Below are 27,483 nucleotides of genomic sequence, written 5' to 3' on the forward strand. Positions count from 1 at the left end.
TGTGTGTGTGTCACTGTGTGTGTGTGTCTCACTGTGTGTGTGTGTCTCACTGTGTGTGTGTGTCACTGTGTGTGTGTGTCTCACTCTGTGTGTGTCTCACTCTGTGTGTGTGTCTCACGGTGTGTGTGTGTCTCACTCTGTGTGTGTGTCTCACTGTGTGTCTCTCACTGTGTGTGTGTGTGTCTCACTCTGTGTGTGTGTCTCACTGTGTGTGTGTGTCTCACTGTGTGTGTGTCACTGTGTGTGTGTGTCTCACTGTGTGTGTGTGTGTCTCACTTTGTGTGTGTGTCTCACTGTGCGTGTGTGTGTCTCACTGTGTGTGTGTGTGTCACCTGTGTCTCACTGTGTGTGTGTGTCACTGTGTGTGTGTGTCTCACTGTGTGTGTGTGTCTCACTCTGTGTGTGTCTCACTCTGTGTGTGTGTCTCACTGTGTGTGTGTGTCTCACTGTGTGTGTCTCACTGTGTGTGTGTCACTGTGTGTGTGTGTCTCACTGTGTGTGTGTGTGTGTCACTGTGTGTGTGTGTCACTGTGTGTGTGTGTCTCACTCTGTGTGTGTCTCACTTTGTGTGTGTGTCTCACTGTGCGTGTGTGTGTCTCACTGTGTGTGTGTGTGTCACCTGTGTCTCACTGTGTGTGTGTCTCACCTGTGTCTCTGCTGTCTCCCCCCACCGTAGACATGTGGGAGTCACGCACGCAGCAGGCGGCCGCAGGCCCGGGCCCTCGCAAGGCCCCTCCGCCAGCCGTGGCCCCCAAGCCCAAGTTCAACCCCCACGCGGGGGGGGCCGCCGGAGCCGGGGGGGGCCCCCGCGCCGCGCAGGGCATGCTGGGAACGGTGGGGCGGCTGCCCCTCTTATCCGGAGACGGTGAGTGAACGCCAGTGGCTGCCAAAGGTCACACAGAACCGCATGGCCGTGCGTGTAGCGGATCGTTCGCCCCTCGGGAGAAACGTACGAACGGGAGATCGAGCGAACGGGAGATCGAACGAACGGGAGATCGAGCGAATGGGAGATCGAGCGAACGGGAGATCGAACGAACGGGAGATCGAACGAACGGGAGATCGAACGAACGGGAGATCGAACGAACGGGAGATCGAACGAACGGGAGATCGAACGAACGGGAGATCGAACGAACGGGAGATCGTGCGAATGGGAGATCGAACGAACGGGAGATCGAACGAACGGGAGATCGAACGAACGGGAGATCGAACGAACGGGAGATCGTGCGAACGGGAGATCGAACGAACGGGAGATCGAGCGAACGGGAGATCGAACGAACGGGAGATCGAGCGAACGGGAGATCGAGCGAACGGGAGATCGAGCGAACGGGAGATCGAACGAACGGGAGATCGAACGAACGGGAGATCGAACGAACGGGAGATCGAACGAACGGGAGATCGAACGAACGGGAGATCGAACGAACGGGAGATCGAGCGAATGGGAGATCGAGCGAATGGGAGATCGAACGAACGGGAGATCGAACGAACGGGAGATCGAACGAACGGGAGATCGAACGAACGGGAGATCGAACGAACGGGAGATCGAACGAACGGGAGATCGAACGAACGGGAGATCGAGCGAATGGGAGATCGAGCGAACGGGAGATCGAACGAACGGGAGATCGAACGAACGGGAGATCGAACGAACGGGAGATCGAACGAACGGGAGATCGAACGAACGGGAGATCGAACGAACGGGAGATCGAACGAACGGGAGATCGAACGAACGGGAGATCGAACGAACGGGAGATCGTGCGAATGGGAGATCGAACGAACGGGAGATCGAACGAACGGGAGATCGAACGAACGGGAGATCGAACGAACGGGAGATCGTGCGAACGGGAGATCGAACGAACGGGAGATCGAGCGAACGGGAGATCGAACGAACGGGAGATCGAGCGAACGGGAGATCGAGCGAACGGGAGATCGAGCGAACGGGAGATCGAACGAACGGGAGATCGAACGAACGGGAGATCGAACGAACGGGAGATCGAACGAACGGGAGATCGAACGAACGGGAGATCGAACGAACGGGAGATCGAGCGAATGGGAGATCGAGCGAATGGGAGATCGAACGAACGGGAGATCGAACGAACGGGAGATCGAACGAACGGGAGATCGAACGAACGGGAGATCGAACGAACGGGAGATCGAACGAACGGGAGATCGAACGAACGGGAGATCGAGCGAATGGGAGATCGAGCGAACGGGAGATCGAACGAACGGGAGATCGAACGAACGGGAGATCGAACGAACGGGAGATCGAACGAACGGGAGATCGTGCGAATGGGAGATCGAACGAACGGGAGATCGAACGAACGGGAGATCGAACGAACGGGAGATCGAACGAACGGGAGATCGAACGAACGGGAGATCGAACGAACGGGAGATCGTGCGAATGGGAGATCGAACGAACGGGAGATCGAACGAACGGGAGATCGAACGAACGGGAGATCGAACGAACGGGAGATCGTGCGAATGGGAGATCGAACGAACGGGAGATCGAGCGAACGGGAGATCGAACGAACGGGAGATCGAGCGAATGGGAGATCGAGCGAACGGGAGATCGAGCGAACGGGAGATCGAACGAACGGGAGATCGAGCGAACGGGAGATCGTGCGAATGGGAGATCGAACGAACGGGAGATCGAGCGAACGGGAGATCGAACGAACGGGAGATCGAGCGAACGGGAGATCGAGCGAACGGGAGATCGAGCGAACGGGAGATCGAGCGAACGGGAGATCGAACGAACGGGGGATCGTACGACGCCGGCCTGACGCCGTCGCCAGAGCGGAGGAAGAGAGTTGGCGCCCGCTGGCTCCTTCCCACCACGGGGTGGCGTCAGAGGCAGCCTCCTTGTGTCCACTGGCACAAATAACTCATCACATAGGGACTGTTAACTGCAGAGTCTGGTATATTACAAAAATATATAATTTTAAAATCTGTCCTGCCGAGCTGCTGCTTACAGCTAGATGCTTGCACGCGTTCTGGGAGCGCTCCTGGCCCCCTGCTGCTGGCTGGAGCTCGAGAGCAGAGATGCTCGTGGCTGGGGTCTTCATCGCTTCACCCTCCACTATTCTGTGGTGTGGTGTGTGGGTGGAGGGGTGGTGGAAGGTGGTGGTGGAGGGAGTTGGTGGTGGAGGGTGGTGGTGGAGGGTGGTGGTGGTGGAGGATGGTGGTGGTGGTGGAGGGTGTTGGTGGTGGAGGGTGGTGGTGGATGGTGGTGGTGGTGATGGGTGCTGGTGGGTGGTGGAGGGTGGTGGTGATGGGTGGTGATGGGTGGTGGAGGATGGTGATGATGGGTGGTGTTGGGTGGTGTTGGGTGGTGGTGGGTGGTGGAGGAGGATGGTGTTGGTGGTGGAGGATGGTGGTGGAGGATGGAGGTGGTGGATGGCCCCTATTTATAGGAAGCTGGGCACATGCACGTGTGATTGACACCTCGCTTGCTGCACGCTTTCATCATTTCCAATCGCTCCCTTTCCCCTATCCAGGTGGGCCCCGCCCACCCCATTGTGTTTCCCCTCCTGACTTACGTGTCACATGTGACACACACAAGAACGTCGCGCCGGGAGCCGACTGTGGTTCATCGCGTTTGTTTCCCACCCAAGCTTGGGTTGGCTAAAGGTCTGGAGGTAGAGATGGGGAGGGCAAGAGGCCCGTGGGAGCGGGGTCACGCGGTGGGCAGGCTTTAATTGAAGTAATGAAAGGGGAAATGAAAATAAACACAAACGTGATTCTTGGAGGCAGCCTGGAGCACTTCCCTTGCTGGGGGAGTGCGAAGCGATCCTCACCCCCCCCCCCGGGGCCCCCTCCCCCCGGGAACCCTCCCCCTGCAGCCCCTCCCCCCGGGGCCCCCTCCCCCCAACCTGCGCCCGCTCGTCGCTTTATTTCCTGACTAGCGGGAAGTACCTGGAGTTGCCCGGGCGAAAAAGATACACACATACATCGACTTGGACACACACACAGACATCGACCCACACACACAAACACATCGACTTACACACATATATTAACTCACACACACAGACATCCACTTTAGAGACACACACATGGAGTTACACACACAAGTCGACGTACACACATACAGCGACTCACACACACACATACGTAGACTCTCACACACACATCGACCTAAGCACACATATGGACTTACACACACACATATCGACTAAGACACACACACATGTGGAACTACACACAAACATCGACTCACACACACATATACATAGACTCACACACACATTGGCCTACACACACATATGGACTCACACACACATCGACTTACACACACATCGACTCACACACACAGACATGGACTTTAGATACACACACATGGAGTTACACACACAAATCGACTCACCCAGCTGCCTCGCGCTGTAGGGAGTTCTCGAACGATGGGTCCCAAGCATCGCCACTGTGGCTAGGAGATGTTAATTACCTCGCCAGGTCTACAGGAGGTCGTGGGTTCGATCCCGACCCTGACGCCTGCTGCTGTATATTTGGAGTCTGCGTGTCTCTCTCTCTCATCATCACCACGGTGGCTAGGAGATGTTAACGACCTCGCCTGGTATACAGGAGGTTGTGGGTTCGATCTCGACCCTGACGCCTGCTGCTGTATATTTGGAGTTTGCGGTGTCTCTCTCCATCATCATCACGGTGGCTATGAGATGTTAACTACCTCGCCTGGTGTACAGGAGGTCGTGGGTTCGATCCCGACCCTGACGCCTGCTGCTGCTGTATATTTGGAGTTTGCGGTGTCTCTCTCATCATCTCCCCGTGGTCGTTTGAATTTTTCTCCGGGTCCTCCGGTTTTTACCCCTCCACATTTAGAGTCAACAACAACGTCGTCACGTGTTTAGAGTCTTTGGCGGCTGTACGTTTCCACACGATGACGGTAAGCCACCTCGTTGAGCAATCGTTTGTGGCCACGTCGATTGGGAAAGAGAGCTAAATAGCTCAGTGAGTGCCTTACCTGGTAAAACTAAAAAAAACGAATTGTGATATAGTAAATAGTTAGCTGGTAACTGAGGTGCTCCATTACTGCCACGGCGTATGGAGAGCTACGGCAAGAGCTGTAGGTGGAAGGTTCATGGTCTCTGTGTGTACGTACGTTGAACTTCTTTCGCACCGTACGTAGCCAACCGTGCTCATCGGCGGGGCGGGGGAAGGACAACAAACTAAACATCACAAAAAATAGTTCCAAAGAAGTGAGTTTGTCAATCTGGGCTTCAAGTGTGCGCACATCTCCCAGTGGCTTCCTCATATCGGAAGGGGAAGAACGTTCCAGACGGCCACAGAAGCGGCGCATCCGAAAGCGCCGCGCGATGCGGCGACCGCCGTCTTTGTTCGATGGGCAGCAAGAAGCCGCTGCGAGGAAGCCTGGAGTTGGTGCGATGATGGTTTATCCTTTACACTATGAGACATCTCCTTTACCAGTGGCAAAATATAGTAGTAGGTTTTTTACCCTTTAAACTGGTACAAAACTGACACCTTTATACAAGGCATCATGTTTGCAATAACCACAACACAAGCAGTCAAAATGCAAACAAAAAGAAAAGAAACAACTCTGATAATGATAACAAAGGACAGTGCATTTTATTATCATTATCAAAGTTGTTTATTTTATTATGTTGAGGCTACGTGGTTATTAGAGTGGCCGTGTTGACGTGGTTATTAGAGTGGCCGTGTGGACGTGGTTCCCCGTGTTGATGGAGGCCACAGACAGAAATAGTCTCCGCCAGGAGCCGCGTGTTTACAGCGAGGGGAAGGGGAAGAGGAAGAGGTGGGAGGAGGAGGAGGAGGTGGGGAGAGTGAGCGAGGCCACTGTCCGAGCTAGGGAGCGGTTCACGATCGGTCGTAGTTCTTGTGGGAGACGCAGGTCCCACCGGGCGACAGTCCTGCTGCTGCTGCAGCTGCTGCTGCTACTGCTGCAGCTGCTACTGCTGCAGCTGCTTCTGCTGCAGCTGCTGCTGCTACTGCTGCAGCTGCTACTGCTGCAGCTGCTTCTGCTGCAGCTGCTGCTGCAGCTGCTGCTGCTACTGCTGCAGCTGCTACTGCTGCAGCTGCTACTGCTGCAGCTGCTACTGCTGCAGCTGCTGCTGCTACTGCTGCAGCTGCTACTGCTGCAGCTGCTTCTGCTGCAGCTGCTGCTGCAGCTGCTGCTGCTACTGCTGCAGCTGCTTCTGCTGCAGCTGCTGCTGCTACTACTGCAGCTGCTTCTGCTGCTGCTGATGCTGCTACTGCTGCAGATGCGTCTGCTGCAGCTGCTGATGCTACTGCAGCTGCTTCTGCTGCTGCTGCTGCAGCTGCTGCTGTGCGCCGTGGTGCACAAGCACAGACAACAGCGCCCTGTGTGGACAATCCGAACAAACAATCGCGTGCACAATTCTCAAAAGCGTCACTTGTATTTCCACAGTACCCAGACGTCGCACGCAATTTGGGGTCGAAAGCATTTGGAACCGTCAAGTTTCGTGTCTTGTCCTCTGGCTGACTCTCTCATCAAAGTCACCGGAGTTGCAGCGCCAATGTGATTTTACAACATGGGTTGCTTATTATTAATCATCTTCTTGGTTCTTTCAGTAAAGTCACGTAGAAGGGAAATAATAAAATAATACAAATAAAACATAATAAAATAATTCTCACGACGTTTCGGCCACAACGCAAGCAGCCGTCCTCGGGTCTCATTCAGACGCTGTCTCCCCGACAGACCTGTTCTTCACCTGAGGACGGCTGCTTGCGTTGTGGCCGAAACGTCGTGAGAATTATTTTATTATGTTTTATTTTTATTATTTTATTATTTCCCTTCTACGTGACTTTACCGAAAGAACTATGAGAACCTCATTTGCCAGTAAAAATAGGATAATTGTTTTTTTACCCTTCTATCTGGCAACAAAACTGACACCTTTTTTGTGCGCCCTTTGGCGTCATCTGGTCCAACCCATGTGAGACTAGGCTCTAAGGAAAGCTGCATCGGGTGTGGACCAATCAACTTCAAGGACAGCGCACATTATCAGAGTTATGTCTTTTGTTTGTATTATGACTGCAGGTATTGCGGTCTATGCAAACATGACTCCTTGTAAAAAGGTGTCAGTTTTGTTGCCAGATAGAAGGGTAAAGAACAATTTACCGAAAGAACCAAGAAGAAGATTCTCCCTTCTTATTCTTCTTCTTCCTCAGCACTGCCGTCCGGCGAGGTCACCCATTCCGGCCTTCCGGCCTTCGAGTGCCGAGCTCACACACAGGGCGGCGGCGGCGGTGCGGGGTGGGGGGGGTAGTTATGAGTCTTTTAGCTGCAGCGAAGCAATGATTGTGCCGATTGGATGTGCTCACGTCTGATACGGCTGTTGCTCCACAATTTCACCCACGTTGTTTTAAATATAATAATAATAACATTCAAAGGTCGTTCACGTCCATGGGCACCCAGACCTCGGCACGAACCCGATCCGCCCGCTGTGCCGCGGAGAACGGGCACGGCGGTTGTTGTTCCCTGACGGGGCGTGCACGTGCGTGTGTGCACGTGCGTGTGTGTGCACGTGTGTGTGCTTCCTCTGTGGAGAAGGTGTCTATGTAGGCCTTGCCAGTCTCTGTGGGTCTCTCTTTGAGTATATAGCTTGTATGGGAGTCTATTGACTTTTTGTTGTGAGTCTATGCGCCAATAAGCAAGCCTATGAGTCTCTGTGTGAGTCTGTGGGTCTCTGTGGGAGTCTCGGTTTTTCTGGGAGTCTTTGGGTTGATGTGTGAGTCTACGGGTCTCTATGTGAGTCTATGAGTCTCTTTGTGAGTCTATGGGTCTCTACATTAGTCTGTTGGTATCTGTGGGAGTCTTGGTTTTTCTGGGAGTCTTTGGGTTGATGTGTGAGTCTATGAGTCTCTTTGTGAGTCTATGGGTCTCTATATTAGTCTGTTGGTCTCTGTGGAAGTCTAGGTTTTTCTGGGAGTCTTTGGGTTGATGGTTGATGTGTGAGTCTATGGGTCTCTATGTGAGTCTATCGGTCTCTATGTGAGTCTGTGGGTCTCTGTGGTAGTCTCGGTGTTTGTATGAGTCGATGCATCTCTGTGGGAGTCTTTGGGTTAATGTGTGAGTCTATGGGTCTCTATGTGAGTCTATACGTCTCTATGTGGATCAATATGGGTTTATGAGTATAGCGATCAGTTCTGTGCGTCTCTTTGGGTCTCTGCGTGAGTCTATAGGTTCCATGCGAGTCGATGTGTTTAACGTGAGTCTACAGCTTCTCTGTGTTAGTTTGTGGGTCTCTGTGGTGCAGTAGAGTGACGTGGTTGGCTTGGGCCCTGGTGCATAGACTGAAATGAAGGGCTATTTGGACCCCCCCCCCTTATCCGGCCGTTATGCCCTGGCGCAGTCGCACCGCCCTGCGCACTCCCACTGCCCCATCGCTGCGAGCGCCAGCGTTGTGCAGACAGATCGAGCCTCTGTGCGAGGGCTAGGCACAAGCCGTGGGTCAGGGGAAATTGCTGCTGCGTGTGGAGGAATTTGCGGTTGTGGTCGTGTCGGTGGTGGAAACGTGGGGTGGGTGGTGGTGCCCCTCCTCCCCCTGCCCACCACTGTGGCCCACGCAAAGGGGAAGTGCGTGCTTGGGCTAACACCAGAGATGGGGGGGGGATAAAGTCGCGGCTACGTGCCGAATGAAATCATGGGTCGTGCCGAATGAATTCGAGGGCCGTATCTGCCCCGAGAGTTGTTGTTCTTCTGCCCCTACTTGACACCCTCTCGCCCGCTCCTTCCCCCGCTCACCCAAACCAGGTGACCTCCCCCCACCGCCGCCACCGCCGCCGTGCGAGGAGCAGGAGGAGGTCTCGGGGGGCCCCGTGTCTCCCCCGGGGGGCTTCCCCCTGCCCCCTCCGGTCGTGTCGCCAATCGCGGTGAGGACGAGGGGAGACACACGGGGGGGGGGGGGGGGGGGGGGTGAGGAGGGGTGGAGACACGGGGAGGCACGGAGAGATAAAGGGAGACACGGGGAGACACGAGGAGACACAATGAGATAAAGGGAGACACGGGCAGATACGGAGAGAGCAGGGAGACACGGGGGACACGGGGAGATGCAGGGAGACACAGGGAGATAAAGGGGAGACACGGGGGACATGGGGAGACACAGGGAGATACAGGGAGATACAGGGAGATAAAGGGGGACACGGGGAGACATAGGGAGATACAGGGGAGACACGGGGGACATGGGCAGACACAGGGAGATAAAGGGGGACACGGGACATGGGGGACATGGGGAGACACAGGGAGATACAGGGAGATACAGGGAGATACAGGGAGATACAGGGAGATAAAGGGAGATAAAGGAAGACACAGGGAGATAAAGGGAGACACGGGGGACATGGGGAGACACAGGGAGATACAGGGAGATACAGGGAGATAAAGGGAGATAAAGGAAGACACAGGGAGATAAAGGGAGACACGGGGGACATGGGGAGACACAGGGAGACACAGGGAGATACAGGGAGATAAAGGGGAGACAGGCACAGCACGCACGTGTTTAGGACTCACACACAATGTGCACACAGGTGCCTCTGTCCACGTGTTCGATTCCGGCTCGGGGTGACCAACATCTGAACTGGTCCTGGGCTTCCCCTATGTCGTCCGAGCCTTGTGCCTGGTGAGGTGTGCAATCAAAATCAGCATTGGGGAGACAAATGCTGCCGTGGGCAGCTGGCCACCCACCCCTCTCGTGTACCGTTGTGGGCCTTGGTAGGTGCTCACTACCAGCACTTGCCTCAACAGTCTGTGACAGGCTACACGGGGGGGGGAATCTTTGTCTTTGTCTTGTAGAAGCAGCCTCTGGGGAAGCAGTCGAGCATCGAGGTGGAGATCGATCAGCTGAACAGCCTCATCGCCGAGATGGAGAGCCTGGCTCCACTGGAGCCACGCGGGTGGCAGGTACGCACGCGCGCACACACACACGCACGCACGCGCACACACAACAACAACAACCGCCATTCACCACTAAGTGGCGGTGACGTCACCACGACGCTTGTGCCAGGCCAAGTGCACCTTGAGGCCACGTGAAGTGTCGAACGCCCGCTGGCAGGAGGTCACGGGGCAGACCCAGCAGGTGCCACGGGTCGACTGACCGAGATGACCGAGATGACTGGCTGATGCACCACCTGTGCCCCCTACTGTACCAATTTGCTGTGCTTTAGCCACCCGGCGCTCCGCTCGTTGTTGTGAGCGTCGCTCCTCCGCCCTCCGTTGTTGTTGGAGGGCGACTGCCTCCAACTGCCCAGTAGCGTCCTTCACGAGCCTCCGAGGCCGATCTTGACACTGCTGGTACCAGTCATCGGCATCCACTCAGCTCCACGTCCTCCTGTACCACATCACTCCATTTCTTCTCTAGCCCGTGCCGCGCCCGTTTAGCCCCCTCGATCCGGCCGAACAAAAGCTGTTTAGGCATGCGGTGGCTGGGCATGCGGGCTACATGACCCAGCCAACGCAGCCTTGCCTGCCGGAGGAGCTCACCAACGGGACTTTGACCAGATCTTTCAAGGATTTGTGAGCTCCTCACACAATCCAGCCTGGTTTAACCCAGGATGGATCGTAGGCAGGCCAGCCTAAATGTTTCCAACCGGCGAAGATGCTCCATTAGGGGGGTCCACGTTTCGCAAGCGTAGAGAAGGGAGGGAATGACCGTGGCCGAGAAGACCTGAAGCTTCGTGCTTAGCGACAGACCAGGTAGCTTCCACACAGCGTTATGCAACCGATGAAAAGATATTGCCACACGACTGATTCGGAGTGAGACCTCTGCTGTTAAACTGGAGCCGGTCATAAGCACACTGCCCAGGTATGGGAAACTCTCCACTCTCTCCACCACCGCCCCATCACCGATTGGGAGTTGTGGGGGTGGAGTGTCCGATGATACAAAATACTCAGGCAGGTGCTTAGTTTTGGTGGGGCTGATGGTAAGGCCCCACCTCTTAGTGGCACGCTCCAGTCACAGCAGCAGCGTCTCCAACTCCTCTTCTGAATGAGCAGCTATTACCAAATCATCGGCATACATAACGTGGTTGACCAATAGGGAGCCATCCCTTGATCGCACCCGGGCGTCGATCAGCCTCCCATTATATCTGTACCAAATGGAAATTCCCCCGGTACAGCTTTTGAAGGCTTCACAAACTACGTGGTCAAAATAGATGTTAAATAATGTGGGAGCCAGCGGACATCCCTGTCGCACCCCAAGGTGTACAGGGAAAGGCTCTGACTCCCGGCCACGTAGTTTTACCCAGAGCCCGCTCGCCATCATGAAGGTCCTTAATGATCGTGAGCAGAGGGTCAGGGACTCTGAAAGCACGAAGAACAGCCCAGAGCCCAGGCCTACTGATGGTATCATAGGCCTTGACCAGGTCAATAAAGCAGAAATGTAGGTCTTGTTGGAATTCCCTACACCTCTGCTGTAGCAGACGGACAGAAAATATGGCATCTGTGCAGGACCGCCCTTTCCTGAAACCGCATTAGGGCTCCACAAGCCTCTCCTCAGCGTGCCTAGCAAGGAGATGTTGAATAATCCGTGCCAGGACCTTTCCCGGCACACTGAGGAGTGAGATGCCCCTTTAGTTGTTACAGTCTGTGCGGTCCCCCTTCTTAAAGAGGGGGACCACCAGGGCATCCTTCCAATCCTGCGGAACCCGTCCAGTGGTCCAGACTGTTGTTATCATGTCATATAGGGCAGTATGTGCACAAACGCCACCGTCCCTCAGCATTTCGCCTGGGAGATCATCTCTGCCCGGTGCCTTTTCTGGTCTCAGACTCCGGATCGCCTTCAAAACTTCCTCAACAGATGGCACCTCAGCCAGCCACTCACAGGGGGTGACCTCTTTCAATATTTGAGGCACCGCAGCCTCAGCAGGGTTATCCCCACTTTGTGCCATGATGTTTTCCTGGCTGAGAGATTTCCCCTCCCCCAGGACCTCACTGAAATGTTCAGCAAATCTGCAAACCTGTTCCTGGGGGTCGGAGATTTGATTACCGTTTTTTCCCCTAATGATGGTAATAGGTGTGGCGCTGCAGGTTACTTTGTTGATGGAGTTAAATAGTGATTTGTGATCGCAGGCCACTGAGGCAGACTCTAGCTCCTCAGCAACCCGCGACCACCACCCATCCTTGCAGCGCCTTACGGCTCTCCGAACCTCCGAGCGAAGGCTGCGGTAAACCTCCTCATTCTCTGACGTGGGATGCTATAGCCGATGAGAGTGGGCCTGTCGCTTTTTCTCAACTAACCTGAACACCTCCTCTGTCAGCCAGGGTTTCTGGGGAGGTCTGGACCGCGTACCCAAAGCAGCCATTGCAGCTGCATGAGTCACAGTCCTAAACCTCGCCCATTTACCCTCAACATCAGGAGGAGTGGGGGACGATGCCAACCCCAGCTGCAAGCGATGATGAAATTCTCGCTTGCAACTTTCATCAGCTAACTGAGACCAGGCCACTTTTGGTTGGAATGGGGTTCTGGGTGTACACCCACCACCAGAGTGGAAGAATGGCAGGCGCATCTAACAGATGACTAGTCTATGGTCAGATGGCAGATCAGCTCCACGGTAGGTCCTGGTGTCAAGGACATGGGCTCGCATCCGCTGGTCCGTCACTATGTAGTCCAGCAGATGTTCTTGCTTGGACCCGGCATGCATCCATGATGTTGTGTGGATGCGCCGATGCCGGAAGAGCGTGTTGGTAATTACAAGCCCATGGGCTGCACAAAAATCTAGCAGCCTCCTACCGTTGTTATTGAGCTGATCTGGCCCATGCCTTCCAATCACTCCAGACCAGGTGCCAGCATCATGACCAACTCGGGCATTGAAGTCACCCAACAAGATGACTCTGTCCCGAGTGGCCACTTTAGCCAGCACCTGTGACAGGAGGTCATAGAAGGCATCTGACTCATCGGCTTTGCCTGCATCCCTCCACGGATGTTCATTTTCGGTGGGGGCATAAGAAACCACGACCACCACTCCTCGCCTCCGGTTGATGGGAAGGTGAGCCCAAAGAATCCTGGAGCTTACAGCTTCCCACACCTCACCGCCACGCTCCCACGTCCCCTTCATTCTTTTGTTCAGAAGAAGAGCCACACCCTGTTGTTTGGCAGTCTCCTGTCCCGAGTGGAGGACTGTCCACCCCTCATGGTGGCAGGAGCCAGAACCGGTCCACCGGACCTCCTGAATGCCACAGAGATCCAGGCGCTACCGGTCCAGCTCCCGACAAAGGAGTGGCAGACTCTCCTCCGCAGTGAGCGTTCGAACATTCCACGTGGCCATCCGCAATGGTTTTTCGTTGTTTCTGGAGGAGCCCCGAGGGTGAAGATTCAATCTCCTGGCTCCACCAAATGGGGTTTGGCCGGGAGACGTCATATACGCCTGTTCCCCCGGGGCCTCCGGCACAAGCTTGTTAGTTACATATTTATGTTTAAGTCGTGGTTTCGTGGTAATGAATTGAAGGTGGAAGGGTTACCAGCCCCTCGCACCCGTCCAGAGCCCCCGTTTAGCCACTGTGGTGGTCACAGACGCCATTAGGGGAGAGGCCAATGGGCATTGGCCCTCCCCCTATAGCAATGTCCACGACAGTGTTGCCCGTCCGGCACTGCGAGGAGGTTGGGGGTTGTTTTGCCGGACTACATACACACACGTGTACACACACACACACACGTGTACACACACACACACGTGGGTACAAAGATCCCCCTGTTGAAGAGGCTGTTGGGGAAAGTGCTGCCAGAGCGGAGCACCTTTGAGGGCGCCTCCCCGTGAGTGACCATCTCCTTGCGCTTTCGCAAACGGTGGCACCAAGTGCCGCCGGACGCCCGGCTACCAATGTTAACAATGATTCTTCTTCTCCTTCTGCGTGTCTGTTACAGGCGGCCAAGGTGACGTCCCACGCTGTGTTTGCTGGGGACGCCCAGGGCCCCGTGGCTCCTTCCAAACCCTCCCAGGGCCCCATGGCTCCCTCCAAACCCTCCCAGGGCCCCCTGGCTCCCTCCAAACCCTCCCAGGGCCCCCTGGCTCCCTCCAAACCCTCCCAAGGCCCCATGGCTCCCTCCAAACCCTCCCAGGGCTCCGTGACTCCCTCCAAACCCTCCCAGGGCCCCCTGGCTCCCTCCAAACCCTCCCAAGGCCCCCTGGCTCCCTCCAAACCCTCCCAGGGCTCCGTGACTCCCTCCAAACCCTCCCAGGGCCCCCTGGCTCCCTCCAAACCCTCCCAGGGCCCCCTGGCTCCCTACAAGCCATCCCAGGGCTCCACTCAGATCAAGTCGAGTGAGGCCTCCCCTGGGCCCAACCAGGCCGCTGTGCCCCGCCCTGGAGGGGCGGCTGGCAGCGGGGCCCGCTTCAGTGGCACCGCCGTCATGGGAGTGGTGGGAGCTGCCGGTGGTGGTGCGGTAGTGCATGGTGGTGGTGGTAGTGGTGCGGTAGTGCGTGGTGGTGGTGGTAGTGGTAGTGGTGCGGTAGTGCATGGTGGTGGTGCGGTAGTGCATGGTGGTGGTGGTAGTGGAGCAGTAGTGCATGGTGGTGGTGGTAGTGGTGCGGTAGTGCATGGTGGAGGAGGTGGTGGTGCGGTAGTGCATGGTGGAGGTGGTGATGCTGGTGGTGCCGTAGTGCATGGTGGAGGTGGTGGTGGTGGAGGTGGTGGTGGTGCGTTAGTGCATGGTGGAGGTGGTGGTGGTGGTGCGTTAGTGCATGGTGGAGGTGGTGGTGGTGTGGTAGTGCATGCTGGTGGAAGTGGTGCGGTAGTGCATGCTGGAGGGGGAGGTGGTGGCATGGCGAGGCCCGCCGGCAGCGCGGGCGTCCACTCCGGCTTCTCGGCGGAGGCCACGCCGAGCCGCCCGGCGTTCAACGTCCAATTCAACACCCAGCCCAAGGAGCACGCCCAGGCAGGGCCCCACAGCGGAGGAGGTCCCCACGGTGGAGGAAGTGCCCACGATGGAGGAGGGGCCCAAGGTGGAGGAGGGGTCCTTGGAGGAGGAGGAGGGGCCCACGGTGGAGTAGGGCCCCACGGTGGAGGAGGGGCCCACGGGGGAGGAGGGGCCCACGGTGGAGGAGGGGCCCAAGGTGGAGGAGGGGCCCACGGTGGAGGAGGGGCCCACGGTGGAGGAGGGGCCCACGGTGGAGGAGGGGCCCACGGTGGAGGAGGGGCCCACGGTGGAGGATCGGCAGTGCCTCCTGATGCGGTGGTCCCAGTTGTGCAGCATGGAAAGGTGAGTCCAGTGGTAGTGGTGGATGGGGGTGGCACCGTGTGTGTGCGTGCGTGTGCGTGTGTGTGTGTCCATGCGTGTTCTGGCTCCTGCCACCATGAGGGGTGGACAGTCCTCCACTCGGGACAGGAGACTGCCAAACAAGGGTGTGGCTCTTCTTCTGAACAAAAGAATGAAGGGGGCGTGGGAGCGTGGCGGTGAGGTGTGGGAAGCTGTAAGCCCCAGGATACTTTGGGCTCGCCTTCCCATCAACCGGAGGGGAGGAGTGGTGGTCGTGGTTACTTATGCCCCCACCGAAGATGAACATCCGTGGAGGGATGCAGGCAAAGCCGATGAGTCAGATGCCTTCTATGACCTCCTGTCACAGGTGCTGGCTAAAGTGGCCACTCGGGACAGAGTCATCTTGTTGGGTGACTTTAATGCCCGAGTTGGTCATGATGCTGGCACCTGGTCTGGAGTGATTGGAATGCATGGGCCAGATCAGCTCAATAACAACGGTAGGAGGCTGCTAGATTTTTGTGCAGCCCATGGGCTTGTAATTACCAACACACTCTTCCGGCATCGGCGCATCCACACAACATCATGGATGCATGCCGGGTCCAAGCAAGAACATCTGCTGGACTACATAGTGACGGACCAGCGGATGCGAGCCCATGTCCTTGACACCAGGACCTACCGTGGAGCTGATCTGCCCTCTGACCATCGACTAGTCATCTGTAAGATGCGCCTGCCATTCTTCCACTCCGGTGGTGGGTGTACACCCAGGACCCCATTCCAACCAAAAGTGGCCTGGTCTCAGTTAGCTGATGAAAGTTGCAAGCGAGAATTTCATCATCGCTTGCAGCTGGGGTTGGCATCGTCCCCCACTCCTCCTGATGTCGAGGGTAAATGGGCGAGGTTTAGGACTGTGATTCATGCAGCTGCAATGGCTGCTTTGGGCACGCGGTCCAGACCTCCCCAGAAACCATGGCTGACAGAGGAGGTGTTCAGGTTAGTTGAGAAAAAGCGACAGGCCCACTCTCATCGGCTACAGCATCCCACGTCAGAGAATGAGGAGGTTTACCGTAGCCTCCGCTCGGAGGTTCGGAGAGCCATAAGGCGCTGCAAGGATGGGTGGTGGTCGCGGGTTGCTGAGGAGATAGAGTCTGCCTCAGTGGCCCGCGATCACAAATCACTATTTAACTCCATCAAAAAAGTAACCTGCAGCGCCACACCTATTACCATCATTAGGGGACAAAACGGTAATCAAATCTCCGACCCCCAGGAACAGGTTTGCAGATTTGCTGAGCATTTCTGTGAGGTCCTCGGGGAGGGGAAATCTCTCAGCCAGGAAAACATCATGGCACAAAATGGGGATAACCCTGCTGAGGCTGGTGAGTGGCTGGCTGTGGTGCCATCTGTTGAGGAAGTACTGAAGGCGATCCGGAGTCTGAGACCAGGAAAGGCACCGGGCAGAGATGATCTCCCAAGCGAAATGCTGAGGGAGGGTGGCGCTTGTGCACATACTGCCCTATATGACATGATAACAACAGTCTGGACCACTGGACGGGTTCCGCAGGACTGGAAGGATGCCCTGGTGGTCCCCCTCTTTAAGAAGGGGGACCGCACAGACTATAACAACTACAGGGGCATCTCACTCCTCAGTGTGCCGGGAAAGGTCCTGGCAAGGATTATTCAACATCGCCTTGATAGGCACGCTGAGGAGAGGCGTGCAGAGCCCCAATGCGGTTTCAGGAAAGGGCGGTCCTGCACAGATTCCATATTTTCTGTCCGTCTGCTACAGCAGAGGTGTAGGGAATTCCAACAAGACCTACATCTCTGCTTTATTGACCTGGTCAAGGCCTATGATACCATCAGTAGGCCTGGGCTCTGGGCTGTTCTTCGTGCTTTCGGAGTCCTTGACCCTCTGCTAACGATCATTAAGGACCTTCATGATGGTGAGCGGGCCCGGGTAAAACTACGTGGCCGGGAGTCAGAGCCTTTCCCTGTACACCTTGGGGTGCGACAGGGATGTCCGCTGGCTCCCACATTATTTAACATCTATTTTGACCATGTAGTTCGTGAAGCCTTCAATAGCTGTACCAGGGGAATTTCCATTTCGTACAGATATAATGGGAGGCTGATCGACGCCCGGGTGCGATCAAGGGATGGCTCCCAACCACGTTATGTATGCCGATGATTTGGTAATCGCTGCTCATTCAGAAGAGGAGTTGGAGACGCTGCTGCTGTGACTGGAGCGTGCCACTAAGAGGTGAGGCCTTACCATCAGCCCCACCAAAACTAAGCACCTGCCTGGGTATTTTGTACCATCGGACACTCCACCCCCACAACTCCCAATCGGTGATGGGGCAGTAGTGGAGAGAGTGGAGAGTTTCCCATACCTGAGCAGTGTGCTTATGACCGGCTCCAGTTTAACAGCAGAGGTCTCACTCCTAATCAGTCGAGCGGCAATATCTTTTCATCAGTTGCGTAACGCTGTGTGGAAGCTACCTGGTCTGTTGCTCCGCACGAAGCTTCAGGTCTTCTCGGCCACAGTCATTCCCTCCCTTCTCTACGCTTGCGAAACGTGGACCCCCCTAATGGAGCATCTTCGCTGGTTGGAAACATTTAGGCTGGCCTGCCTACGATCCATCCTGGGTTTAACCAGGCTGGATTGTGTGAGGAGCTCACAAATCCTTGAAAGATCTGGTCAAAGTCCCATCGGTGAGCTCCTCCTGCAGGCAAGGCTGCGTTGGCTGGGTCATATAGCCCGCATGCCCAGCCACCGCATGCCTAAACAGCTTTTGTTCGGCCGGATCGAGGGGGCTAAACGGGCGTGGCACGGGCTAGAGAAGAGATGGAGTGATGTGGTACAGGAGGACGTGGAGCTGAGTGGACTTGCCGATGACTGGTATCAGCGGTGTCAAGATCGGCCTCAGTGGAGGAGGCTCGTGAAGGACGCTACTGGGCAGTTGGAGGCAGTCGCCCTCCAACAACAACGGAGGGCGGAGGAGCGACGCTCACAACAACGAGCGGAGCGCCGGGTGGCTAAAGCACAGCAAGTTGGTACAGTAGGGGGCACAGGTGGTGCATCAGCCAGTCATCTCGGTCATCTCGGTCAGTCGACCCGTGGCACCTGCTGGGTCTGCCCCGTGACCTCCTGCCAGCGGGCGTTCGACACTTCACGTGGCCTCAAGGTGCACTTGGCCTGGCACAAGCGTCGTGGTGACGTCACCGCCACTTAGTGGCGAATGGCGGTTGTTGTTGTCCGTGCCTGTGTGTGCGTGTTCGTGTGTGGGGAGCGGCGGTGTAGTGGTTAGCGCGCTGCGCTAAGAACCCGGCGACCCGGTACGATTCCCGCTCACGGCCACCACCGGTAACAATTATCTGAACTGGTCCTGGGCCTCCCCTAGGTCAACTCAGCCTCAAATGAGTACTTTGTGCAATGTGTAAGCATCGCCACTCGTGTGCTGTGCCGGCCTTCACAGATGATCGTTAACAGCACTTGCCCCAACAGTCTGTTAAGGCTATATGGGGGATCTTGGTCTTTGTTGAATGTTAGGGAGCCCCAATGTGGTTTTCAAGCCAGGGTGATATTGGACGGATGCCAAATTCTCTGTCCATCTGTTACAGCAGAGGTGCAGGGAATTTCAACATGACCTACATCTCTGCTTTCTTGACCTGGTCAAGGTCTATGATAACATCAAAAGGCCAGGGCTCTGGGTTGTTGTTCGTGTCTTTGGAGTCACTGACCCTCTGCTCACAATCATTAAGGTCCTTCATGATGGTGGGCAGGCCCGGGTAAATTTACGTGGCCTAGGGTCAGAGCCATTCCCTGTTCACCTTGGAGCCCAACAGCGATGTCCTCTGACTCCTACAATATTAAACACATTTTGACCACGTAGTTTGGGTAGTTTCATGACATTACTAGCTGGTACAATGGGAAGCTGATCGATGCCCAGGTGCATGCAAGGGATGGCTCCCTATTGGTCAAGCATGTTGTGTACGCTGATGGTTCAGTAATTGCTTCTCACTCTGAGAACAAGGTGTAGGTTCTGCTTCTGAACCTGGAGTGTGCCACTAAGAGGTGGGGCCTTACCATCAAATCCCACCACAAAACTAAGCACCTGCGTTGGTATTTTGCGCCATCAAAGACTCCACTCCCTCAACTCCCCACCAGCAGCATTATATTTTCATCTGCCGCGTAACTCTTTGTGGAAGCTACCTCGACTGTCGCTCAACACGAAGCTTCGGGTCTTCTCGGCCACAGTAATGCCATCCCTTCTCTGTGCTCCCGAAACATGGACCCCTCTGGAAGAACATCTTTGCCGGTTTAAAACCTTCAGGCTTGCCTGCCTACGATCCATCCTGGGTTTAAGCAGGTTGGATTGTGTGAGGACCTTGAAAGATCTGGACACGTTCCCATCAGTGAGCTCCTCCGGTAGGCGAGGCTACATTGGCTGGGTCATGTAGCCCGCATGCACAGCCACCGCATGCCCAAGCAGCTTCTGTTTGGCCGGATAGAGGGGGCTAAACGGGCGTGGAACGGGCTGGAAAAGAGATGGAGTGATGTGGTACAAGAGGATGTGGAGCTGAGTGGACTTGCCGATGACTGGTTCCATCGGTGTCAAGATCGGCCTCTGTGGAGGAGGCTCGTGAAGGACGCTGCTGGTCAGTTGGAGGCAGTCGCCCTCCAACAAGAGCAGAGGGCGGAGGAGTGACGCTCACAACAACGAGCGGAGCGCCGGGCTGATAAAATACAGCAAACGGGGACAATAGGGGCCACAGCTTGTGTATCTTCCAGCCATCTCAGTCGATCAGCCCGTGGCACCTGGGGCTGTCCTGTGACCTCCTGCCAGCGAGCCTTTCACACTCCACATGGCCTCAACGTGCACCTAGCCTGGCACAAAGCGCCGTAGTGGCGTCACCGCCAGTTAGTGGCGAACGGCAGCTGCTTTTGTTGTTGTTGTTGGTGTTGTTGTTGGTGTTGTTGTTGGTGTTGTTGTTGGTGTTGTTGGTGTTGTTGTTGGTGTTGTTGTTGGTGTTGTTGGTGTTGTTGGTGTTGGTGTTGTTGTTGTTGGTGTTGTTGTTGGTGTTGTTGTTGGTGTTGTTGTTGTTGGTGTTGTTGTTGGTGTTGTTGTTGGTGTTGTTGGTGTTGTTGTTGGTGTTGTTGGTGTTGTTGTTGTTGTTGTTGGTGTTGTTGGTGTTGTTGGTGTTGTTGTTGGTGTTGTTGTTGGTGTTGTTGTTGGTGTTGGTGTTGTTGGTGTTGTTGTTGGTGTTGTTGGTGTTGTTGGTGTTGTTGTTGGTGTTGTTGGTGTTGTTGTTGGTGTTGTTGTTGGTGTTGTTGGTGTTGTTGGTGTTGTTGGTGGTGTTGTTGGTGTTGTTGTTGTTGGTGTTGTTGTTGGTGTTGTTGGTGTTGGTGTTGTTGGTGTTGTTGTTGTTGGTGTTGTTGGTGTTGTTGTTGGTGTTGTTGGTGTTGTTGTTGGTGTTGTTGGTGTTGTTGGTGTTGTTGTTGTTGTTGGTGGTGTTGTTGGTGCTGTTGTTGTTGTTGTTGGTGTTGTTGTTGGTGTTGTTGTTGGTGTTGTTGTTGGTGTTGTTGGTGTGCGTGCACACACACACGCACCGCGGGGAGCGGCGGCGGAGCGCTTGGCACCCCGCGCTATGAACCCGGCAACCCGAGTTCAGTTGGCTATCTGAGCCAGTCTCGGGCCTCCCCTAGGTCGACTCGGCCTCAAATGAGTACCCGGTGCATCTGTGTAAACATCGCCACTGGGGAGACAAAGGCGGACGGGCGTGCGGTGCCTGGCCACCCACCCCCACGTGTGCCGTGCAGGCCTTCACAGGTGCTGCAACTCGCTAACAGCACTTGCCCCAACAGTCCGTTGAGGCTACACGGGGCGCCTTTGTCTCGCGTGGTCTCCGGGGGCCACCGGGTTCAGTCGCCCCGGGGCCGCAGCGACGCCGCCGCCGCCGTCTCCGTGACGCCCTGACGCGTGCGTTGCCATGGCGACGCTCCATTGTTACCAGGGACCACGGGGAGGGGATGATGGGGAGGGGAGGTCGGCAAGGGGCGGGGTGGGGTGGCGAGACGCCACCCATCCACGCACTTCTCCTGCGCACGCACGCAGCCTCGTGGTAGATCCACTGCTGGATGGATGCCCCCCGTCCCTCACGCCGTGGGGGTCATCTTGACCATACTTCCCCGCGCTGGTCAGTGCGGGTTGCCGCGCGCGGGAGAGGCCGCTGACAGCGCTGCGCTAAAGTCACGAACCCACGTGACCGCTCATGGCCATTGACGCCGGTGACAATTGTCTGAACCGGTCCCTGGGCCTCCCCTAGGTCGGCTCAGTCTCAAATGAGTACCTGGTGCGGTGTGTAATAAACATCGCCACGAGGGAGACAAAGGCGGTCGGGCGTGGTGCTGGCCACCCACCCGCTCGCGTGCCGTGCCAGCTTTAATAGGTGCTCGCTAACAGCACTTGCCCCAACAGTCTGTTAAGACTATTCGGGGGATCTTAGTCTTTGGTGGCGGTGGTTGTGATGGTGGTGGTGCTGGTGGTGATTGTGGTGGTGCTTGTGGTAGTGGTGGTGGTTGTGGTGGTGGTGCCCATGCTCTGCACGTGACTGCCCATCGTAGTCACCCAGCGCCCTGTGGAGGCAGCAGCAGGGGGGGGGGGAGGTGGGGTTGGTGGCTCACACACGGATGATGTGGAACTCCCTTCCCGCGGCTCGCTAGGAGGAGGCAGTGCAGCAAGTGGGATCATCGCCACCTGTTCATTCCATCTCTACAGGGGGGTGGGGATAGAGCGTTGCCCCCTCGCGCGAGGCGTGGGTTGTCTCCGGGTGCTCCGGTCTCCCCCCCCCCTCCCCCCACGTGCATAATAAACACGACGACTCGTCATTCATCGGCTGTAAACATCTTTAAGTCAATAAACGCACAGTGTGGCAGCAGCAGCAGCAGCTGGAGCAGTTGGAGCAGCTCCCTGGCTGAACAAGAGTCATTGCGACTCGTGTCGCGTTCTCTGGATAAACTCCGTGACACCGCCGTTGTTAGATAAGTGCAGAGCATGTTCGGATATGTCTATCAAGCCAGCACAAGTATTGCTCGCAGCTGCAATGGGCCATGTTAATAGCGTCGCCAAATGAGTATGTGGGTCTCTATGAGAGTCTGTGGATCTCTGTGATTATATTGATGTGTGTGAATTTGTGGGTCTCGGTGTGAGTCTATGGGTCTCTGTGTGAGTCTGTGGGTCTCTGTGTGAGTCGCTGTGTGAGTCTCTGTATTAGTCTGTGAGTCTATGTGTGAGTCTGTGGGTCTCTATGAGTCTATTGATCTGGGTGAGTTTGTGGGTCTCGGTATGAGTCTGTGGGTCTCTGTGTGAGTCTGTGGATCTCTGTGTGAGTCTATGGGACTCTGTGTAAGTCTCTGTGTAAGTCTCTGTGTGAGTCTCTGTGTGATTCTGTGGGTTTCTGTGTGAGTTTGTGGGTGTCTGTATGAGTCTATGGGTCTGTGTGTGAGTTTGTGGGTCTCTGTTTGAGTATATGGCTCTGTGTGTAGGTTTATGGTCTCTGTGTGAGTCTATGGGTCTGTGCAAGTCTATGGGTCTCTGTGTGAGTCTATGGGTCTGTGTGAGTCTATGGGTCTCTGTGTGAGTCTATGGATCTCTGTGTGAGTCTATGGGTCTGTGTGAGTCTATGGGTCTCTGTGTGAGTCTATGGATCTGTGTGTGAGTCTATGGGTCTGTGCGAGTCTATGGGTCTCTGTGTGAGTCTATGGATCTGTGTGTGAGTCGATGAGTCTGTGCGAGTCTATGAGTCTGTGTGTGAGTCTATGAGTCTGTGTGTGAGTCTATGGGTCTGTGTGTGAGTCTATGGGTCTCTGTGTGAGTCTATGAGTCTGTGCGAGTCTATGGATCTCTGTGTGAGTCTATCAGTCTGTGTGTGAGTCTATGGGTCTCTGTGTGAGTCTATGAGTCTCTGTGTGAGTCTATGAGTCTGTGTGTGAGTCTATGGGTCTCTGTGTGAGTCTATGAGTTTGTGCGAGTCTATGGGTCTCTGTGCGAGTCTGTGGGTCTCTGTGTGAGTATATGGGTCTCTGTGTGAGTCTATGGGACTCTATGTGAGTCTATGGGTCTTTGTGTGAGTCTATGGGTCTCTGTGTGAGTCTATAGGTCTCTGTGTGAGTCTATGGGTCTCTGTGTGAGTCTATGAGTCTGTGTGTATGTCTATGAGAACCCTAGATGACTGCTCACTGTGTTTGGAGCTAAAACCCAGATTGAAACCCGGGCTGTCTCAGCCTCGGCGTCACCTTAGCTCCGAACGTAACATATCCACGGCGGAGTGGTGGCGCAGCGATTAGCGCATTGCGCTACGCCAACCTGAGTTCGATTCCCGGCCACATCCAACGTCTTATCAACTACTAAACTAAAGTGCCTGTAATTACTCTACCAGGTGAGGCCCACTGAGCTCTTCTTCAGAAGCGACCTGGCCACAAATGATAGCTCAACGAAGTGGGCTCATCATCGCGTGGAAATGTCTGGCAGCTAAAGACTCTAAACGCGTGACGTTGATTGTAAATGTGGATGGATAAACCGGAATACCCGGAGACAAATCCACGCGACCACAGGGAGAGAGAGACGCAGACTCCAAATATACAGCAGCAGCAGGCGTCAGGGTCGGGATCGAACCCACTACCTCCTGTACACCAGGCGAGGTCGTTAACATCTCCTAGCCACCGTGGCGCTACGTCACCACCAACCCCCCCCCCCCCCCCGGGTTGTGCTCCCCCTCGCCAACCCCGCACGGACCGGAGCGGTGAAGTACGGTCAAACAACCCCCCCCCCACCCCCCCAGGGGTGGGGGGGAGGCGTTCATCCAGCAGTGGATCGGGAAAGGAGAACATCTCCATTGACATCCTCCTCTCACCCCCCCCCCTCACCCCCCTCTCACACCCCCCCCCCCAGGCGCGTGAGGGTGAGGGTGAGGCTGCCGCCGTGGACGAACCCCTGGGTGAGTGCGGGCGGTGGGGGCGGTGAGCGGTGTGCGCTCTGTGCGGGGTGCGTGGTGGTGTATGCGGTGTGTGCGGTGTGCGGTGGGGTGGTGGTGTGTGTTGTGTGCGCTGTGCGTGGTGGTGTGCTGTGTGTAGTGTGTGATGGTATGTGGTTGTGTATGGTGGTGTGGTGGTGGTGTGGTGGTGTGTGCGGTGTGCGTGGTGGTGTGGTGATGTGTGCTGTGTGGTGTGCTCTGTGTGCTGTGGGCGCTGTGTGTGCTGTGTGTGGTTGTGTGGCGGTGTGTGGTGTGTGATGGTATGTGGTTGTGTGTGGTGGTGTGTGGTGGTGGTGTGGTGCTGTGTGCGGTGTGCGCTGTGTGTAGTGTGCTGCGTGTAGCGTGCGGTTGTGCACTGTGTGTAGTGCGTAGTGGTGTGTGGTCATGTGTGATGGTGGGCTATGTGTGGTGGTGTGGTTGTGTGTGACAGTGTGGTGGTGTGGTGCGGTGTGGTTGTGTGTGGTGGTGTGTGGTGGTGTGGTGCGGTGTGCAGGCCCGTATGCAGTGCGAGTACGGTATCAATCTCTGTGGTGGCACTGGTGGCGCAGTAAGGCTTGTGGTGCGGTGGGAGTGGTGTGGTGACACACGCTGGTGTGGTGCGTGTAGGGGTGTGCGTGTCGGCGTGTGGTATTGATCTGTGCGCTGGTGCGCTGGTGCGTGTAGGGGTGTGTGCGTGTAGGGGTGTGGTATTGATCTGTCCGCTGGTGCGGTGCGTGTTGGGTGTGTGCGTGTAGGGGTGTGGTATTGATCTGTGCGCTGGTGCGGTGCGTGTTGGGTGTGTGCGTGTAGGGGTGTGGTATTGATCTGTGCGCTGGTGCGGTGCGTGTTGGGTGTGTGCGTGTAGGGGTGTTGTATTGATCTGTGCGCTGGTGCGCTGTGTGGTGCGTGTATGGGTGTGCGTGGCGTGCATGTGGTATTGACCTGTGCGGTGCGTGTATGGGTGTGGTATTGACCTGTGCGCTGGTGCGTCTAGGGGTGTGCGTGTCGTGCGGGCTGCCCGTGAGTGGCGAGGGCTGCGTGGCGGAGCAGCGGCTGCACCACGTCCACTGCTTCACGTGCGCCACCTGCGCCCGGCGCCTGCAGGGGCTGCCCTTCTACAGCACGCCCGGCGTGGGACACCTGTGCGAGGCCTGCTACCTGGTCAGCCCCCGGCGGCCGGGGTCACCCGCAGGGTCACAGCCGGGGTCACTGGGTCACAGCCGGGTCACAGCCGGGGTTACAGTCGGGGTCACAGTCGGGGTCACAGCCGGGTCACAGCCGGGGTCACAGTTGGGGTCGCAGTCGGGGTCGCAGTCGGGGTCACAGTCGGGGTCACAGTCGGGGTCACAGCTGGGTCACAGCCGGGGTCACAGTTGGGGTCACAGTCGGTCACAGCTGGGGTCAAAGTCGGGGTCGGGGTCACAGTTGGGGTCGCAGTCGGGGTCGGGGTCACAGTTGGGGTCGCAGTCGGGGTCACAGTTGGTCACAGCCAGGGTCACAGCCGGGGTCACAGTCGTGGTCACAGCCGGGGTCACAGTCGGGGTCGTAGTTGGGGTTACAGTCGGGGTCACAGTCGGGGTCAGAGCCGGGGTCAGAGCCAGGATCACACAATCAGGGCTGATGCTGCCTCCCTCTTGCTGATGTTGACACACCGCACTCCCCGTGCGTCTCCCCATGTCTCGCTGTGTGTCTCCCCCTTGCTTGTCCTGATGTCCCCCCCCCCCGTGTTTCCCCTGCGCGTGTCCCCGTGCGCTCCCCCGTGTCCCCGCGCGACAGGAGACGCTGGAGCACTGCAGCGTGTGCGGCGAGGCCATCGTGAACCGCATCCTGCACGCCACGGGGCGCGCCTTCCACCCGGCGTGCTTCGCGTGCTCCGAGTGCGGCACGAGCCTGGACGGCGTTCCCTTCACCGTGTGCTCCGCCAACCGCGTGCACTGCCTCGAGGATTTCCACAGGCAAACCGCACAGCCGCCGCCGCGGCCGCCATCGTCGCACAACCGTGATCACCACGATCACCACGATCACCGCGATCGTGGTCGCGCAACCACGATGACCGCAATCACACAACCAACATCACCAGGACCACCACGGTCACTGCAATCACATAACCACGGTCACCGGGACCACCACGGTCACCGCCACCACGGACAACCACGATCACCGGGACCACCACCACCACGATCACCACCACTACCACGATCACCAGGTCCCCCACCACGATCACCAGGTCCACGACCACCACCACCACGATCACCAGGACCACCACGGTCACCGCAACCACGGACAACCACGATCACCGGGACCACGATCACCACGATCACCACCACCACCAAGATCACCACAACCACACACAACCACGATCACCAGGACCACCACAGTCACCACAACCACACACAACCACGATCACCGGGACCACCACCACCACCACGATCACCACCACCACCACCACCAAGATCACCACAACCACACACAACCACGATCCCCGCACGATCACACAGCCGAGAAGCAGGAAGGCCTCGCTCGCATCATCATCAGCATCATCACTCCGCGTGTTCACCCAGGAAGGCTTTGCCGAGTCTCAAGAGCCCCTTGGTTCGGGAGGGTCCTGCCAGATTGTATCGGTAGGGGGCGATGCTGCCGCTGTGTGAACCCTCTAGAGTTTACTTTGCAGGGGATGATGTCTCGGCGTTGGGGGACGTTTTTTTTTGGCCGATAGCCGTTCACAACGTGCGATCAGCTACGGGAAGAGAATTGAGAATCCAGAGGAAAGCCGCCGTGTGGGACAGGGGCAGAACGTGCAAGCTCCATTCACTCGCACCAGCCCAGGCGGATAGCGACCCCTAGTGGAGAGCGGCCGCTTACGATGCGGTGCATGTGTGCGGTGTGGAGTGTATGGTGCGGTGTGGAGTGTATGGTGCGGTGCATGTGTGCGGTGTGGAGTGTATGGTGCGGTGTGGAGTGTATGGTGCGGTGCATGTGTGCGGTGTGGAGTGTATGGTGCGGTGTGGAGTGTATGGTGCGGTGCATGTGTGCGGTGTGGAGTGTATGGTGCGGTGTGGAGTGTATGGTGCGGTGCATGTGTGCGGTGTGGAGTGTATGGTGCGGTGTGGAGTGTATGGTGCGGTGCATGTGTGCGGTGTGGAGTGTATGGTGCGGTGTGGAGTGTATGGTGCGGTGCATGTGTGCGGTGTGGAGTGTATGGTGCGGTGCATGTGTGCGGTGTGGAGTGTATGGTGCGGTGCATGTGTGCGGTGTGGTGTGTACGGTGCGGTGCATGTGTGCGGTGTGG

General features: G+C 56.5%; 1 protein-coding gene across 2 annotated transcripts in view; it reads left to right on the forward strand.

Annotated features, from left to right (window-relative positions):
• Positions 1–27,483, forward strand: part of LOC144740759 (uncharacterized) — a 41,368-nt gene that overhangs the window by 6,984 nt on the left and 6,901 nt on the right. The window contains exons 2-8 of one of the 2 annotated variants that reach the window (XM_078623505.1): positions 677–865; positions 8,759–8,877; positions 9,794–9,901; positions 13,860–15,194; positions 24,134–24,179; positions 25,189–25,355; positions 25,971–26,149. In XM_078623505.1, the coding sequence (XP_078479631.1) occupies positions 677–865; positions 8,759–8,877; positions 9,794–9,901; positions 13,860–15,194; positions 24,134–24,179; positions 25,189–25,355; positions 25,971–26,149 (2,143 nt within the window). Of the gene's footprint in view, positions 1–676; positions 866–8,758; positions 8,878–9,793; positions 9,902–13,859; positions 15,195–24,133; positions 24,180–24,821; positions 25,160–25,188; positions 25,356–25,970; positions 26,150–27,483 lie in introns of those variants that run through there. The other variant, XM_078623506.1, reaches the window with a different exon arrangement.

This window comes from Lampetra planeri, unplaced genomic scaffold, assembly GCF_965212315.1.
Source record: "Lampetra planeri unplaced genomic scaffold, kcLamPlan1.2.h2 scaffold_287, whole genome shotgun sequence".
NCBI classification, from domain to species: Eukaryota; Metazoa; Chordata; class Hyperoartia; order Petromyzontiformes; family Petromyzontidae; genus Lampetra; species Lampetra planeri.